This window comes from Chelonia mydas, chromosome 2 (assembly GCF_015237465.2).
Source record: "Chelonia mydas isolate rCheMyd1 chromosome 2, rCheMyd1.pri.v2, whole genome shotgun sequence".
NCBI lineage: Eukaryota > Metazoa > Chordata > Testudines > Cheloniidae > Chelonia > Chelonia mydas.
Window position 1 is genome coordinate 161221328 of NC_057850.1, and position 19233 is coordinate 161240560.

The 19233-nt window shown below is 39.8% G+C and overlaps 1 protein-coding gene across 4 annotated transcripts in view; it reads left to right on the top strand.

Annotated features, from left to right (window-relative positions):
- DDC (dopa decarboxylase) overlaps positions 1 to 19233 on the top strand; it is a 120199-nt gene that overhangs the window by 83804 nt on the left and 17162 nt on the right. For all 4 annotated transcript variants that reach the window (XM_043540447.1, XM_043540448.1, XM_043540446.1 and 1 more), the window contains 4 exons: positions 22 to 98; positions 5021 to 5040; positions 7480 to 7578; positions 18349 to 18450. In XM_043540447.1, coding sequence (XP_043396382.1) covers positions 22 to 98; positions 5021 to 5040; positions 7480 to 7578; positions 18349 to 18450 — 298 coding nt within the window. The remainder of the gene's footprint in view (positions 1 to 21; positions 99 to 5020; positions 5041 to 7479; positions 7579 to 18348; positions 18451 to 19233) is intronic.

Here is a 19233-nt window from a genome sequence, read left to right on the forward strand (position 1 = left end):
CATATTGGTCTTTTTGTGCAGGGTGAAGAAGAGATTAGACTTAACAAATGCCTTTAAATTAGATCCTCTTTACCTGCAGCATTCCCATCAGGAATCTGGTAATTTTGCATTTGAATAAGATCTTTGTTTTATCCACACTTTTTTTTTATTGCAAAACTCAGTGAAAGGTTAGGGATAAAACTTTTAAGAAAATCTAAATATCATTTTCAAAAGTGACTAGGATCAGATTTTCAAACATATTTAGATGCCTAGAGAGGCAGATAAGTGCCTAGTCAGATTTTCAAAAGTGCCTAAACAGAGTTAAGCACCTAATCCCTATTTAAATCATTCAACATTTTTAAATAAAAAATGTTCACAACTTTCTGTTCTGCAAAACAATTAATTATTTTGTTTTTTTGCCCAATTCCAGATGAAAGCAAAATTTCAAAATATGAGTTTCCCACAGGAAAATTTTTGACCAGCTCTAGCCATAAACCCACATAAATTAATAATCTTCTTAAAAATAAAGTGTTTTAACTTGTGTTTATGCAATTCCATTCACAGGAATGAGGACTCTGTGCAGAGATCTTTCTCCTGTTTATTTGTGCTTTTCCAGAAAGAAAACTTGTATAATAATCTAAAAAATTCTGTATATATTTGAAGTTTAAGTATTGTGAGGCACTTTTTTAAACAATATAGTGAGAAAAGATAGTGATTGATCTGTAATGCAGGGCTTCATAAAGTGACAAGATGGTAGCTGCATTCTCCAAGGATGCAGAAGTAAATGAAGTAAATTTTATCTGATATGAAGGTGGTTGACCTTCATATCAATCTTATGAAGCTGCATCATGATAATACCAGAATATTTGCAGCAAGACACACACACCCCTTTATATGGAGTCTCATTTATTGAGTCTCTTAAGGCATATCAATCAAACTGTTCTTTTGACCCTCAAGTCCAGCCCTAGCTCCCCTTGACTCAGGAGTCACAGAGCACTCCGTCAGCGTCTGCCCTGATAACTCAGGCTGGCTACAGTCCTTGATCAGTTTCTTCAAGCTGGCCCCTTTCAGCTCAGTCCTTTACTCCCAGGTAGGGCCATTTGCATCTCTGGAAGCTTCTCTTTTATCTCCAGGCCTGCTCTGATTTAACCATGTGACCTACCTGTCATGTGGCTACACTGATTTTCCCCACTTGGGGAGGAGTGCTGAATGAGTCACAGGTGGGGCTTGCCCCATTAAATCTTAAAGGGCCAGTCATCCCATGACAGAGGATAAGTGAGGCCTACAAATCTTGTGCAGACCTAGCATCTTTGTAAAATGCCAGTGAAGACCTTGCAGCTCTTAGCCCATGCATAGGCTGTCTTGATGGGTTAATGTTGCTCTTGGCACATATCCAGTAATTGCAGAATGGCTTCTGTTCCATCACCAGCTGCCCCCACCCCCCCAACCCCCACAATTGGTTAGAACTGTGCAGGGGCAATTACAGTTGTGTACGGTACCACTGATTAATGGTACAAGTTGCATAGTAACTTTCCCTGCCCTGGAATTGGAACTTACTCTGTAGTATGGCTGTTCTCCTGACTCCTTCCATTTCTGCTGAATATGACCCCTTCGGCCACAAGGACATGATTCTCTGGGTAGCAACCACGAAGTTGCTAGGGACAACTGCACAAACTGAGCGGTGCTGCCCTAGCTGCTGCCTTTCCCTTTTGTGTATCCCTCCTTCCCCATGTAATTAGGCCTATTTTATCTCTGCACTGTGTAAGGAAAGGGGAGCACATTTTTCGAAGTGAAATTGCTACATTAGGAGGAGTTTGCCCTAGTTAGATACGGTTTAAAATAAGTAATTTAATTAAATTATATTTTTCAATTGCACATTTAACAATTACATCTGTCAAAAACAGGGCCCTTCACTTGTCCATTATAATGCTGTGTGATTTCAAACTACTTCAAACTACTAGGAGGACAGGGTATATTACCTGTTATATGAAATAATACAATGTTAAGAAATTTTCTTGTTGCATCAACATTAGGCTTTGGTGCCAGGCCCTGGGATTTCCCAACCCCAAACATCTCATTCTAATTTAGATGAGGTAATTACAGGAGATAGAGAACAAAGTAAACTTTTCTACCCCAGTAACTTTTTTAAATGTAGGGGAATTTCCTAATTCCTGGCTATCTGGGCTGACTGATTTTAATACAATGCAAATGTGAAACAAAGCAATAATCAGGAAATTGCATAACCTGTGATGATGAGGTTTGTCCTCTCTGGCTAAAATTTCCAAGAAATATGCTTTATTAGAACAATGTTTTGATTACAAGAAATATAAGTGACTACAGCTACACATAGGCACTGAGAGTTACCTACCTTATGTAAAAATCTGCTTTCTTTTAAAAAAAGAAATTAAACTGAATATTAGCTGTCATGAAAATTGTGAAATTGACAGCACTGGAATCTGAAGTCTTCTAGTCTCACCAGGTAGGGTGACAGCAGCAGAAATGCAAGCCCTGCTTAACGTTGCTCACCAAAGTGTTTCCTACTTGACCTGGATGTTCCACCTAAGGGTGAGGGCAGTTCAGTCTTTATGCCTTTCCCTCTCCTTAATCTGCCAAAAAAACTACCAACTGCAGTGGTATTTTTTTCTGATATGGACATAATAACTCAACAGAATACTCCACATAGGTCCTCAGATGACGTCTCTTGGTCATTACCAACCTGATCCAGATTTGAACCGGCAGTTTGGAGATAAATTGCTCTGTGTCCCATCCTTATTTGCCAGCCCTCTTCCAGAAATAAGAGCCACATTTTTCAAATTCAGGTGCCTAAAGTGGAGCTGTTGAATGCATATTTAGGCACCTAAGTAGAAGTGGTATGATTTTCAAAGCTGCCGAGCAGCCACAGGCTGATGCTCCCATTGACTTCAGTGGGATTTATAGGAGATCAGCACTTCTGAAAACCATGCTACTTTTATTTAGGTGCCTAATTATGGGTGTAGGTGCCTACCTGTGTTTACCCCAGTTGGAAAATTTCAGCCACGGCTTAAAAGGAAAACAAGGTGATGCTTTAAACGTCATTCATCTATCACTCAGGAATTTAAATGATTTGCAAAAAATATCAATCTGTGTGCAATTACTCTTAATAACCCTGTAGCAATTACATGCACCTCAAAGAGGAAAGTCTTTATTTTGTCAGTAATTATAATTGTGTGTGATTTGCTTCCTCACACCAGGGAAATTGTACTAGCCTGCCTGGCAACCGAAGATATAGGTCAGATCCTAATGGCAGTGTTAGAAGGAAATAACTTTATACTCTATTGTGAATACCACATGTGCTACCACAATTCAAATCCTCGTAATTAAATACAGATGAAATAATAAGGCGTATAATCATTAGAACAAGGACTTAATCATTGATTGCTTTCTACTTCACAGCTTATGAAAGGGGTTACTGGTAGATCGTTAGACTCTGCCCCTTACAGCAACATACAATTAGTTTCCCATCACCAGTTGCCTTACTCTTCACTACCCGCCTTGCAACTGTTAAATTAAAATAGCCATTGAGATGTAAAAGGAAAAGAGTGTTATCAAATTGCCTTGTTACTCATCTGAGAGCCAACTGGTCTTCCACTAGGTCAATGAACGGAGTTTACCAGTGCTGAAGGGGCCCAAACAGGGATGAGAGCCCCATTGTCCTAGGCGCTATACAAACATCTGGTAAAGAGACAGTCATTGCCCTAAAGAGTTTACAATCTTGATCATCACAAGAAGCAACAAGTTAATGAAGTAAACGAATACGGGGAGGAAGGATGAGGTAGTAATAATAGGAGTCTTTTTTCACATAGTCTAGCCCTGTATGCAGTGTAGATTGCCACTGCATTGGAACAGGCAACCAGGACTTCACTGAAAACGTTTCCTTTCCCCATAAATATAAATGTTAGGAAACATAGACATGGCATGTGACTAATTAAAAAAGTGCATGTAATACAATAGCATATTGTACTTTTTCATTGGGGGTCTTGATTTAGGCAAGCACTTAGGTACATGCTTAAGTGTCTCTGAAGTCAATGGACCTGACATGCTTAAAGCTAAGCACTTACCAAAGTGCATTGCTAAATTGGGATCGACTTAAACATATGCTTTTAGTATGTTCCTGAAGCAGAGGCTGGGACTGAGAGGCAGAAGATGTGGGTCTCTGTACCTAACTCATTGCATGACTGTGAGCTAGTCATTTTACAACTTTATGCCTCACCTTTCCCTAAGCTAAAGATTAATTTAATTAACTGATTCCTAAAAAAATAAGGACAGTTTGCACCCTAGGTGCTTGAACAAAATAGGGCTATTAATACTGTGCCTACCTCACAGGGGTATTTTGTGCGTGTATGGCTTTGTCAATGTTTGTAAAGGGCTTTTAATACCTTGAATGAAAAGCAGAAGTGAAGCGCAAAGCATTGTTGTCGAAGTATAACTGATGAGCAGTTATTTAGAATTCTCACTGACTTGTCCTACAGACTTAAGTACTAACAATAAGTGTTAATGAGCAACGTGGGGTGATCAACAGCATAAAATCCTTCTTGAAAATATTTCCAATTCCCCCATGTGAAGACTATGGCAGTTTTATGACAAAGATCCTGTGATGAATTGGTGACCTGTTACCACGCTTTCTCCAGATTCTACTTTGAGGAAGTGAACTCCTGTTTCAAGTCAAATTACTGAAAGGTGTTTTGTTCGATACTTCCCAGACAAGTGTCTCCTTATAACAGGAAGATAAATAGGGTGTTTGGCATGTCATCATTCACATGATCCCAAATATAACAGAAAGGAGAGCCCCATTTCTCCTTTTGAAATCTGTTTGGTTAATTCTGCCAATTGAGGAGTACTTTGTGCCCGCAATTGCCATTGTACTCAACACCACTGAGAACCTTGCAGCATCATGGCCAAGTGCATGGTGGCAATGAAATATAAAAATATTTCATATCATTTAGCAGACTGTTTTTTGCTATCACAATAAACAGATTTAAATATTTTTTTCTTTAACTTACAGGGCTTGTTACAGATTACAGGGTAAGTACAGTGCCCTCAGTAATAATAACAATATTGATTTATACATGGTAACTTTTCTAAAAATGTTTTTCTTTTAATTGTTGTTATAGTAACTCAGAGTTAGCTTCTTTTTTTTTCTTTTTTCTGTGAAAGAGGCTCAACTTGCTGTTCCCTTGATAATTCTCCAAACCAGGAAAATCTAAAACTCCAGTCCCTATTTATTTTTAAACCTTTTGTTTAAAAGGATGCGATGGTACCGATTTATACCAATTAACAACAAGGGGTAAGCAATGGAAGCCAAAACAGGGAAATAACTAATTAAAGAATATTTAGATAAAATTGGATGTATTCAGGTCAGCAGGTCCAGATGAAATTCATCCTCGGTACCCAATGAACTAGCTGAAGCAATCCCAGAACTGTTAGCAATTATCTTTGAGAACTACTGAAGGACAGGTGAGGTCCCAGAAGAGTGGAGAAGGGTAAATATAGTATCTATCTTTAAAAAGGAGAACAAAGAGGACGCAGGGAATTATAGACCAGTCAACCTAACTTAAATACCTGAAAAGATACTGGAACAAATTATTAAACAATCAGTTTGTACACACCTAGAGGACGTTAGGATTATAAGGAATAGTGAGCAGGGATGTGTCAAAAATCATCCCAAATCAACCTAATTTCCATCTTCTGACACAGTCCTATATGACATTCTCCCAAGAGAAATGTGGTCTAGATTAAATTACTATAAGGTAGGTACACAACCCATACTCAAAGAATAGTTATCAACGATTGCTGTCAAACTGGGAGGGTGTATCTAGTGGCATCCCACAGAGGTCAGCCATAGGTTCAGCACTATTCAATATTGTCATTAATGAGTTGGATAATGGAGTGGAAAGAAGGCCTATAAAATCTCCGAATGATACCAACCTGGGAGGGATTGAAAACACTCTGGAGGACAGAATAAGAACTCAAAACAACCTTGACAAATTGATCTTGTATTTATTGAATTTAATCTTGTTGAATTCAGACAAATTCTCCAAAGTACTTCACATAGGAAGGAAAAATCAAATGTGCAACTAGAAAAATGGGGAATAACTGCTGAAAAGGATCTGGAGGTTATAGTTGATCACAAATTGAATATGAGTCAGCAATGTGATGCAGCTGTGAAAAAGGCTAATGTCATTCTGGGGTGTATTAAGAGGATTCTCATATATAAGACAGCACTTTACTCAGCACTGGTGAAGCCTCAGCTGGAGTGCTGTGTCCAGTTCTAGGCATCACACTTTAGGAAAGATGTGGACAAAATGGAGAGTGCAGGGAATAGTAACAAAAATGATAAAAGGGTTAGAAAACCTGACCTATGAGGAAAGGTTAAAAAGACTAGGCATGTTTATTCTTGAGAAAAGAAGACGCAGAGGGGACGTGACAGCAGTCTTCAAGTATGTTAAGGGCTGTTATAGAGAACATGGTATTCATAGATATTCATAGATATTAAGGTCAGAAGGGACCATTATGATCATCTAGTCTGACCTCCTGCACAATGCAGGCCACCAAATCTCACCCACCCACTCCTGCAATAAACCTCTCACCTATGTCTGAGCTATTGAAGTCCTCAAATCATGGTTTAAAGACATAAAGTGTTCTCCATATCCACTGAAGGTAGGACAACAAGTAATGCACTTAACCTGCAGCAAGGGAGATTTAGGTTAGATATTAGGAAAAAATTATTTCTATCAGGGTAGTTAAGCACTGGAATTGGCTTCCAAGGGAGGCTGTGGAATCCCCATTACTGGAGGTTTTTAAAAACAGATTGTACAAACACCAGTCAAGGATGGTCAAGGTTTACTCAGTCCTGCCACAGTCCAGGCAGCTGGACTTGATGGCTTCTCAAGGACCTTCCAGCCCTACATTGCTATGATTCTGTGTCTGACTGATAGCTCTAGGCTTGGCCAACAGAAGGAATCTTTGTGAAGATATTTTCTTCAAACCATAGTGCATAATAGGTTATTTTAAAAACTAATTATAAATGTATTTTCTCCTAAAATGAAAATCTTTCTATTTCTTAAAACTTTATTTTATTTTATTTTTTTTAAATTTCTTTATATGGACCCTTCATAGTAAGTTTGTCTATGTGCCCTATCTCGCAAAGTGCTGAGTACCTTGTGGAGACTTCAGTGGGAGTTTTGGGTGCAAGAGCAATATGTGCTTTGTTTCATGATCACTATCTTCTGACACCTGCTCTCCTTTCCACTTTTGCATTTTAAACAGTTGGGTGTTGACTGTGGCAGTGTATTTGCCAGTACCAGAATAATCTTTCCTGATTTGACCTATCTCTTAAGTTATTATACAGGGAGCCTCTGGAAACTTGAACTATGGTCTATGCCAAAACTGGCTGTACCTGGAACCATGTCTTCTGACATGGAGACCCTTCCTTCTCAAATGCATTACTCCTTCTGCTTGCAGCATTGGCAGATCCCTCTCGGCCGAAGATTTCGTTCCCTGAAAATGTGGTTTGTGTTTAGAATGTATGGAGTCAAGGGACTACAGGAGTACGTCCGTAAGGTGACCTTCTTTTACTTTATGGGAAAATTTGTGTTGGGGATGGGGAGGAAAGAGGGGCTTAATAAGAATCCACATCTATGTGCCTTCTGCATATGTACACCTGCATGCATAAACAAAGCTTGTTGCACAGCCCAGTTCATGGGAGGGCCTGCCTTTCACCCTATATCCTATCACGACAGTTATGATCATTGGGATCACAGCCATTGATCATCTTGTGGTACAATCTTGAGGGGATGTGAGTTTTAGATGCCACATTAGTGACATTGTTCAAAACAAAGCCAAGACTTTTCATTGATGCCTTAGTTGTTGTATGTATTTATTCTACATTTATTATTTTATTATGTTATATGTATTGATTATACATTAGGGTCAGGATTATGGTGTTAGGATTTGTGTATGCTCTCATGATTTACTGGGCATGTTACCTAGTTTGACTGAAGCTACAGTTTCAGGTGTTTCCTGAATGGAAGTGCCTTTAGGATATGGTTACCTACAGATTACAATTGATCCTTATTATGCTTAAGTACTGGGGACATTCCTGCTTTGGCTACAGGGTAGTTTGTCATCACTGTAAATGCATGTGCTATGGTGCTGTATGATGTACATACCTCTGTTATAAATATAAAGTAAAACTGCAAAATACCTTTTATGTTTTCACACTCAAGAGAAACTGCTGGCAAAGATAAAAATAGAGAGCCATATCCTAGTTACACTAGCTGAGGTTCTGGTCCAAAGTCTACCGCAGTAGAGATTTATATTTAATTAGCTATCTAACCTCTGATTCTGCCTGTTCTTGGTGGGAGTGTGTGTAGACACAGATGTGCCAAACTCTCCCAGGGACACACATTTCTTAGCAAAAGTGGGACTAGTACCACAGTTTTCTTCCTTAAGAACCTTATGCAGACTAGCTAGTGGGAAGAGGAAGATATTGCCCCATCATCTGCCTAAAATGCCAGAGAGCTACTCAAAGCGTCGGATGCCACTACTATAGCAGATGAAGGATAAATGGAAGTTTTCTGCTTTTTGTTTTGATTTAGTTTTTACTTTCTTCTGCATAGATACCTTGTAATTTCTATTTGGCTCCATGGACAACAATCTAAATGGGATTTTGATCCTTATTATGTTCTGGAGAAACATATTTTGAGGGCAACAATGACATTGGCTTTTTATCACCTCTGATACAATCCAAAAGTGAAATTTTGGATCTCCTCTGTCTCTCTTACTGAAGTGAAAATGGGCTCATGGTTTGTTATACCTTAGCCATTAATGAAGCTTTCACTGCATTGGTCTCTCAGGTCAGGTTTTGCAGATGGCAATTAATTCAATTTACTGGCAAGGTTTTAAATAGCACTAAATCTCATATTATTCTGGTGGCAGAGTTGAAGTCCTCACATTGATTACATGTACTTTATTGGATTAGTGTTAATACCTTATTAGTTTCAGAGTAACAGCCGTGTTAGTCTGTATTCACAAAAGAAAAGGAGTACTTGTGGCACCTTAGAGACTAACCAATTTATTTGAGCATAAGCTTCCGATGAAGTGAGCTGTAGCTCACGAAAGCTTATGCTCAAATAAATTGGTTAGTCTCTAAGGTGCCACAAGTACTCCTTTTCTTTTTACCTTATTAGTAACATTCAAGAAACTTACCTGGCCTTTCTCTCTTCTCCCAAACATTTCCCTGGGTGCTCAGAGAGCAAATACTTGCCTTTTTAGAGTCCCATAGACACCTTTTGAAGGCAGAGTTTTCCTGTAATGTCTGGAAATGCATCACTTTTGTAAAGCTATTGACTTCAGTGGAGATGAACCAGGAATGAATGTGGCTCTTCATGTTTCTGAATAGACTTTTTTCCTTGTTTCTAATTTAACTTCATTGTAATGTTTTAGATTAGGTCTTTACAGACGTGCTGGGAGGGGAGAGGGTGTAATGTTATTTCCTTGAGCACTAGAAAGAGCTGTGGGATATAGTTCTCCAAAACAAACAAACAAACCAAAAAAAAACCCCGCATGGCCAAATTATGACCTCACACTTGTGACTTCAGTAGCGTTACTTGGGTATAATTGAGGGTAGAATTTTGCTTACTGAACACGTAAGTGGAGTGATTAATTTAGGCTTGATTTCTTCCATTTGAAATGAACGATGGCTCATCACATTCTCTGGGTTTCATTGCTTCTCTAAAAAAATCTCCTTTGTTTCTCTCAGTGGAACTGCAACGGCAAGGACTGATTGAGCTTTTGTTGTTCAGTAATCTAGATGATAGGGCTGGTCGTTTAGTCAGTTGCCTTCTGTGAGATTGTAAACATTGCAGTATTGTTACAAACTGTACCAATGCTCACCAACAGCAGTTGTAATGTGTTCCATACCTCCCTTCCCCATTTCCCTCCCCTTCTCTTTCCAAAAAACATTCTTTATTCCCGAAAATACTGTGGTGAATTTTCTTTTGGTGGTTGTAGTAATAAGGAATGTTATAAACTCTGGTAATGGATTATATTGCAAAGCTGTAAACAGTTTCCCAAATGAAAAAACTCTTGAAATTTAATCTCACTTTCCCACCCCTCGTCAGTCTTCAAGGATTTGTATAATTCCAGGCCTTGGGAAGTTCTTTCCATTTAAACATACGGTAACATCTCAAAAATAATAGTTTTCATACTTCCAGTGCTGGTCAAGGCAACCCTTCTAAAAAGAACAGCCAGTACTAGCTCGTGGGTTACACTTGGTGTTTCATTTGATTTGTGCCACAAGAGGATCCCTAAAGTTGCCAGAACTATTTCTCAATCAGCATTTAAAGAGACAAGAACTAGCTTTTGTGTTTGCTACACTTGGTCACATAGTGCAATGAAATAAGACATGAATAAATACTGCAGTTCTCTGTGGGTAGATCTGTCCTCTGTGCAAAGAAAAATCTGCAATGCCGAGTCTGAGCCTGGGTCAATTTCATGCCTGGAGCTCTGGCTGCACGGCTAAAATTCGCAGGGTAGACCTTCCTACATGGGGTGGAGCCAGGGCTCGGAAACCCGGCAAAGGGGGAGGGTTTCAGAGTCCAGGCTCCAGCCTGAGTGGGAATGTCTATATCACTCTTTTGAGCCCTGCTGCCCGAGCCCCATGAGCCAGAGTCAGTTGACCTGGGCTCTGAGACTCAGTGCCATGGGATTTTCTTTGCAGTGTAGACCTACGCTGTGTGGCCACTCAAGGCCTCAAATACAGTGGGAATGCTCTGTTTCTGCTGCATTGGTGAGCAATCAGCAAAGAGGTCATGCAAAGGGAATCACAGAATAACAGAGTTGGAAGGGACCTCTGGAGGCCATCTAGTCCAACCCCCTGCCCAGAGCAGGACCAATCCCAACTAAATCATCCCAGCCAGGGCCTTGTCAAGCCTGACCTTAAAAACTTCTAAGGAAGGGGATTCCACCACCTCCCTAGGTAGCACATTCCAGTGTTTCACCACCCTACTAGTGAAAAAGTTTTTCCTAATATCCAACCTAAACCTCCCCCACTGCAACTTGAGACCATTACTCCTTGTCCTGTCATCTGCTATCACTGAAAATAGTCTAGATCCATCCTCTTTGGATCCACCTTTCAGGTAGTTAAAAGCAGCTATCAAATCCCCCCTCATTCTTCTCTTCCATAGACTAAACAATCCCAGTTCCCTCAGCCTCTCCTCAAAACTCATGTGTTCCAGTCCCCTAATCATTTTTGTTGCCCTTCGCTGGACTCTCTCCAATTTTTCCCCATCCTTCTTGTAGTGTGGGGCCCAAAACTGGACACAGTACTCCAGATGAGGCCTCACCAATGTCGAATAGAGGGGAACGATCACATCCCTCGATCTGCTGGCAATGCCCCTACTTATACAACCCAAAATGCCATTGGCCTTCTTGGCAACAAGGGCACACTGTCGACTCATATCCAGCTTCTCGTCCACTGTCACCCCTAGGTCCTTCTCTGCAGAACTGTTGCCTAGCCATTCGGTCCCTAGTCTGTAGCGGTGCATTGGATTCTTCCATCCTAAGTGCAGGACTCTGCACTTGTCCTTGTTGAACTTCATCAGATTTCTTTTGGCCCAATCCTCCAATTTGTCTAGGTCCCTCTGTATCCTATCCCTACCCTCCAGCGTATCTACCACTCCTCCCAGTTTAGTGTCATCCGCAAACTTGCTGAGGGTGCAATCCACACCATCCTCCAGATCATTAATGAAGATATTGAACAAAACCGGCCCCAGGACCGACCCTTGGGGCACTCCGCTAGATACCGGCTGCCAACTAGACATGGAGCCATTGATCACTACCCATTGAGCCCGACAATCTAGCCAATTTTCTACCCACCTTGTAGTGCATCCATCCAGCCCATACTTCTTTAACTTGCTGGAAAGAATACTGTGGGAGACCGTGTCAAAAGCTTTGCTAAAGTCGAGGAATAACAGGTCCACTGCTTTCCCTTCATCCACAGAACCAGTTATCTCATCATAGAAGGCAATTAGATTAGTCATGCATGACTTTCCCTTGGTGAATCCATGCTGACTGTTCCTGATCACTTTCCTCTTGTCTAAATGCTTCAGAATCCAAACCATGGAGTAGAACTTTGTGGCAGCTCTTTGAGTTGGAATGTGGAGAGGGGAATGAACTTGTTTGGGATCAGTGCACCACATGGATCTACACAGCTCAGTGTAGTTGCAACAAGCATGTCTGCTACACCTATTCATTCTCTGTAGTTGCATTTGCAGTTGGGTTGGGCCTTACTTGTAGGTTTGGGGAGTAGGATCCCATTTCCTCCCTGCTACTACAAAAATCGCCTTGCTAATTCCTAAGTCATAAGGTCCTAAGCCACTTAGGCACTTTAGAAAATTTCATCCAGTGCCCACAGGAAAAGCTCTTTTACTCCAATTCCACTTGTGCAGCCGGGATTTAGCCCAAAAGTTTGGAATTTTGAGAGATGACAACTTATGACAAGTTGTAGCAGGGGAAAAGGCCATAATCTACCATTTTTTGTGCTGTGATTAGAAGAGATGAGATGAGCCTCTTTTGAAAAAAAAAAAAAAATTGGTCTTAAAATATACCTGAAACTGGCTGTTCACAAACAGATCTTTTTTCTGCCTTCCATCTCCCCTTAGTTCCAAATAGTTTTATTTTTTAAGAAAAAAAGTATTTTTTTAAAAGTTAAAGATGGTTGCTGTGTTTGCGGCTTTCAAAATCTGTATCTGACTGAATGGATAACCACTGCAATCTGGCATGTGCTTGTGTTGAGACAGGCAGCGAAGGAACAAAATATTCCTGGGATAGGAGCATGGGTGACTTTGGTTTAATTATAGCATCATTTTTTGTTTCTAAAACCTTTCAGTTTATACTCCTCATCATTTACAAAATGGAATATCAACACACTGCAAAGTAAAGAGTTTAAAGAGGGTGTATTGGGGCCAGGGGGAAATCACTGCCAAGAATTTTTTGGGGAGAAAATTGTGTGTTTTGGAAGTAAATTCCAAGATGTGGAGAGGACACCAGGAGGGCAACAGCAAATAGCATAGGAGAATGAATAAGAGCACTCAGGATTGCCCTATAATCAATTGAAATGTGAGACTCAAAGCAGAAATGAGTCCATTTTTAAACCACTTGAGAGTAAGCTAGTACTGTGTTGCTGTAAGTCATGTAAAGGGGTCATGAGCAAGTAGAGAAACTTAGCTTTCTGTCCTGTCTGTTATATCCATTCCATAAGTATATTTTTAAAAGTCATGTTTTTACCTATGATCCCCTGGATGTTCTGATTCATTCAAATTCATTCTGATTCATTCAAATACATCCCCAATAGCTTCAAAAGAAATTGGATCGAACATACTTTTTGCAATAAACAGTTCTTCTGTGCTTCACCAATATTGGACACTGAATTCTGCTTAAAACTATCAGTAGAGCTTAAGGACTAGCTGAAAGGGAATAGAGAGTAGATTGCTCTTCTCTGTCTGCAGCTATATCACCTCAGGTGGTGATCTTTCCAGTCATATTTTCATAAGCTCAGTAGACTTGGGCTGGGTCAGTAATTAGATCTGAGAACTCAGAGGGAAACCTCATGTGCTATGTAAAGTGCTATTGGTGATTCAGTAGATGGCACCCTTCCCAGTACTGAACCCTTGCCTGAGCATGCTCTTGTGGGTCACTGTGCTTTTTGGAAATGCCATCTTTTGCATGAGTGATAAAACCATTTGTTAACGATCTCGTGGCATTTTTCCCCCCACAAAATTGAGGGTTTAACCTTGGTGTCCCGCCCAAATTCCAGTTCAGAGGAAAAAACAGTCCTTGCTCCAAAAATTTGCAACTGAAATTGGACAACCAGGACAAATACTGCACTGGGGTGTGATTGCGTGCTGCCCTTCACAGAGGTGAATGCAAACCTCACAGCCCAGAAAAAGGAGAGTATATGAGGGCAGGAGGGGATAGTGGGTAAGACACCTTTTGTGTCTTCTTGATTCCAGAGGGTCCATTCAGCCTTTGGAGGGCTGCCAAAGTCAGGTAGCTCAACCTGACCTACCAGTGAGCAGCTGCACCACCATGAAACACTCTGTAGTGCTATGCTCCCCACCCCTTGTTGTCTTCAGCCCGGGCCCAGCACACCCATGACATCAGAGCTTGCAAGATAGTGCTTCATAAACCAGCCTGGGAAATTAGTCCCTGCATGGCTCCAGGGCTTCTAGTTTGTGTATGGACCCATAGCCAAAATCACAGCACAGATGACTGATGAAGGTGTAATCTCACAGTGCCATTTTTTTAAATTAAATGAATTTTCATTGAAAGGCTTCACCGGGGGGGGGGGCGGGGGGGGAGGGTGTTTAAGGAGGGATTTTAATGAAAAAGAGGGTTGTTGTTTGGGGGACAAAAGGGAGACCGTTGCAAGCATAGAGGGGAGACTGAAGAAGGTGGCCTCAAGATGAGAATGGGGGAAGCAGCAGTAGACAGGCTGTGGCTTGTGAAAAGCACAGGCAAAAGAGGGGGCAGAATTGTACAGAATTTGAACAGGAAGACCATACCAGTGATAGTATCTGAAGTGGGAGGTGACCTGGTCCAAATGACGGGAGAGAAGGGTGATTTTGGTCATAATATTTTGGATGGTCTGGGAAGGCTGCAAGATGATATTTAGAGAAGGCAGAGAGGAGAAAGTTGCAGGAGGCTAGGAAGAGTTGAGCATGCATACAAGAGATGCTATGTAAGTTTGTGTGTACACAAGTATTACTGTGACTGTAACACTTTAGGCAATCTCCCATTAATATGCTAAACCATATCAGCTTTTGAAGGGTTTGCGGATGAAACTAACATAGAGTGTTCAAATGCCTTTACAGCAGGGGTTTTCAAATTTTAAACTATGTGGAAAAAATCTTAATAAAGAGAGTGTCTTGCGAGCCTACCTCTCTCCCATTCATGATCTCATAAACTGCCTCCCTTCACCATTCACAATGACACAGACCACCTCTTGTCCCATTCACAATCAGATGGACCAGCCCCCATTTTTTTTTGCAGTCCCAGAACACGCCACTTCCATATCCCTGGTAAGGACAGCAGTTGCTTAGCTGGAAAATGTTAGGCAAATATTTTTAGCTGCATTTAAGGAAATGTAGCAGCTTGAAATAAAAAGACAACCTGTCGGTAGGCCAGCCAGCTAGGAGCAAGGGCTCTTCAGATCACCATTATGTGGCCCATGCCTCACAGTCTGAGAACCTATGCTCTAAAGGAACTGTACAATCTCTGTGGAAGAACAGTACCATAAAGAGTAACAACTACAGGGTTTATTGTATTTAAAAAGTGAAATCAAATTTTAGAACCTACATTAAAATTATGTTAGGAGCATGGTAGGACTAAGGCTTCAAAATGGAAGAAATTTGGAGGTAAGGCATTTCTCTCCTTCAATAATTACTGCATTTGTATCTCAACATGGCAGGAATCTAAGAACAGTATGTGATCTTCCCTCCCTGGTGAGTGTGCCTTCAGTTCAACAGACAGGGCTTCATTCTCACAGTTTTCATATATTGCTCATAGGATTGAGATGCTATGTGAAAGCAATCATGAGCAATTCTTCCAGGTTCAGCAATGCCGACCTTTGGCAGCTGTGATTAACTTAATTGTATAGCATGCTGAAACTTTTGGGAAATAAATAAACAGTAGTCTCTCCTTTTCCATTGTGTAAAACCCAAAGCATTTGGCGCCCCCCAATGTCTTTACTGATTATTGCTGTTATTAAAGTTCTCCCTTGGTTAAACACAATTGTACTGCAACTTTTCTTATTACTTCCATAGCATCCATTCAGGAATGCACCAACTTCAACCATTTTGATTTTGTTTTGATTTCTGCTTATTTTCTTCAAGAGATTTTATTTTTATTGTCTAGCAAACACTTTAGTGCAAAACCGGACAGAGATGTCATCCAGAAAAGTGTATAATAACTATTTGGGGTTTTCTGTGGAAACTACTTACAATGAGCTAAATCCAGAACACTTTACTAAGTTTTTATTCAGTTCTTACTTAGACAAAATGCCTATTGTGTTCAGTGAGAATTTTGTCCAAGGGCAGAGTAAAAAAGTAAAGGTTTCAAGATTTTGCCCACTACATTTAATTATATCACACCTATCTAAAGCACATACAACACAGAACAGGTGAAATTCTGTCCCCATTAAAGTCAAGAGGAGTTTTATGTAGTATATATGTACAAGGCCCATGTGCCCTGATGTACACCCTGTTCTGTGGAGTTTATGGGGTGTAATTTGGGCTACAGACATAGAATATATGTTTATATCAGGGTACAGAATTTATATTACCATACAAGATATAATGTACATATATTTATATATTACTTATATCTTTCACAATCATGAACCCATTGTTGTTTATATTTGGTTGTACCCACATGCCTCAGAGAAGACTGGGGTCTTACTGTTTTACAAGACTTGATTCGTGGTCAGAACAGCATCCAGTCTAATTTAAGCCATGATGGAACAAATGAATGTAATAAACAGTGGGGAGGAAGTAGCAACAGCAGTAAGAACAGCTGATTCCATAGGCTATCAGTGTGCATAATCCCAAAGTTCTAAATTAGACAAGGTTTGTCTATTTTAAGAAACAAACATCAGAAAGCTATAATTAAGATTGCAAGAGGTCTCTCACTATAATTTCTGGTTTTACTGGTTTATGACTTTTGGAAAATCTCCTTATGAGCTGAAACATTCCACGTTTAACTTCAGCCCAGAACAATATTTTTGTTTGATATTTTCCTTGAACTTTGAAAAACAAAGGGTGGAAGGCAAAAATACACATGATTATTTTGTGGAATGGATACTTAAAAAAAAATTATGGCACTTCGAAACCAATTCCTCCACATGTGCCGAACCATTCTCAGTGAGGAGTAGTCATGGTGTGGAAAAAAATTGTAACTCCAATGGTTTGATTTTCAAAGGCGCTGAGCACCTGTAGGTCCATTGATTACAGTGGGATGAAAGGGGGAATTGGGTGAGGGAACCACTCTTTGAGTAGAACAGGCAGAACCAGGACACCTATTCTTTCACTGTCAAATGCTGCTGCTGCTCCATCTACTGGCAGAAAAACTAGGAGTTCATATAACTCCCTAGTGAGGTTCCAACCACTTCTTCTCTTCCTTCAGATTCCCATACCTGATGATTCCTCACTTGAAAGATGAACTGGAAGGATGGGAAGGCCAACAGGGTGCTATGCTCCCACATACTATCCCTAGGGTGACCAGATGTCCCATTTTTATAGGGACAGTCTCATTTGGGGGGACTTTTTCTTATATAGGTGCCTATTACCCCACACCTCCTGTCCTGTTTTTTCACAGTTGCTATCTGGTCACCCTAACTACCCCTTACTTAACCTCTGCTCCTTAGGCTGCTAAATATATACTTTCATATATAGAGCATGCATAATATCAGTGGTGGAGTTGCTCTAAGAACCTTAATTTTGTCATTTCCTGAATTCTGTATGTTTTCAGTTTGCAACCTTAATATAAATTTTTGAAGTGTATGTGTGTGTAATTTGGGAAGAAATAAATGTTAAGACATTGTTTGGATGTTAAGACTTCCCAGATCATTACTAATCTACATACTGGTATTTTTCTTGATATGTCTGATTTCTAAAATAAACAGCAACTTCTTTACACACACACACACACACGCACAATATACTTGGCCGCACTGGAGGTGGGGGAGCATTTCAATCCCATTTTAGGCCAGGATAAAAGAAAAAGTTATTACTTGGAATTACTATTATTTATTATTAATATGACACCATAAATTGGAATGATATTTTACAATGGTTTCTAGATACTACGGTGACAAGCACATTAGAAATGCCTTAATAGATACAGTGTGCCAGAAATGCCAGACAAGTAGAAAGATCTCTGACCTATAAAGTCTCTAAAAGTTATGAACAAGATATAAATTAACATGAATAGACAAGTATCAGGGGGTAGCCGTGTTAGTTTGTATTCACAGAAACAACAAGGAGTCTGGTGGCACCTTATAGACTAACAGATTTATTAGGGCATAAGCTTTCGTGGGTAAAACACTGCATCTGAAGAAGTGGTGTTTTACCCACGGAAGCTTATGCCCTAGTAAATCTGTTAGTCTTTAAGGTGCCACCAGACTCCTTGTTGTTTTTATGAATAGACAGAGTGTTAGTATGTGGCTTCTTAGAAGTTTTTGTAAAGGGTTGAATGTGTGAACAGATTAATCAAAAGATAACATTTGCCAATCTGATTGATACAATATAGACTTTGCTCTCTTTTTCTCTCTAGCATGTAAATCTGTCACATGAATTTGAAAACTTGGTACTGCAGGATAAACGATTTGAGATCTGTGCTGAGGTCACACTGGGACTGGTGTGCTTCCGACTAAAGGTAAAATAGCAATGGCTTCTAATGTTCCCTCTTGTTTTTTGAAGCTATTGATAGAATATATTGCACTGGATTACATATTGTTATAGCTAACCTATTTATTTATTTTAAATTGTAGAAAACTCTTGATACACTACATAAACCAAAGAGGATCAAAGAAGCAATCTTGAGCCAGATTCTCTTTTTTAGCATAAGATTAAATTTAAAGAAATCCTAGCATGTTATGGTATGGAAATGCACAGTGAAAAGGCACCTGAACAACCATAGCACTGCCCTGTATTGACACGATGTAACAGCCATATGATCAATGCATTTTAGGATGTAGATTAAACTGGTTTTTAAAACCAATGTTTGTTCATAGTGTCATTATAGAGCCTGGTTAAGATTGTTTGGGTGCTGAAACTGTGTTTTCCCATAACTGAATATGATAGGATTTCTTTTCAGTTTAAGCTTAACTCTGAATTTATAATACTTGTTTTGGGGAGAATTACAACATCCCTGTAATGTGTTTTGTTTTAATCTTAAATTATTGAATGCACTGTTAACCTTAGTGCCATCTTAATATGTGGAGGACAGGTGTATTCTGGGAACTTCTTTTAGTGTGGGGTGTTTTTAATTATTAAAATGTCAATCATGAACACTAAATCAGAAACCCAAGAAAGTTACCATATGTTATTTCTTATAATTTGAAGATAAGAACCATCAACAATAAATCTTTTTTTCTTAAAACTTTTAGAGCCAGATTCATCAGTATGCTCTGGGTAACTCTCGAGCAGTAGAAAGCAA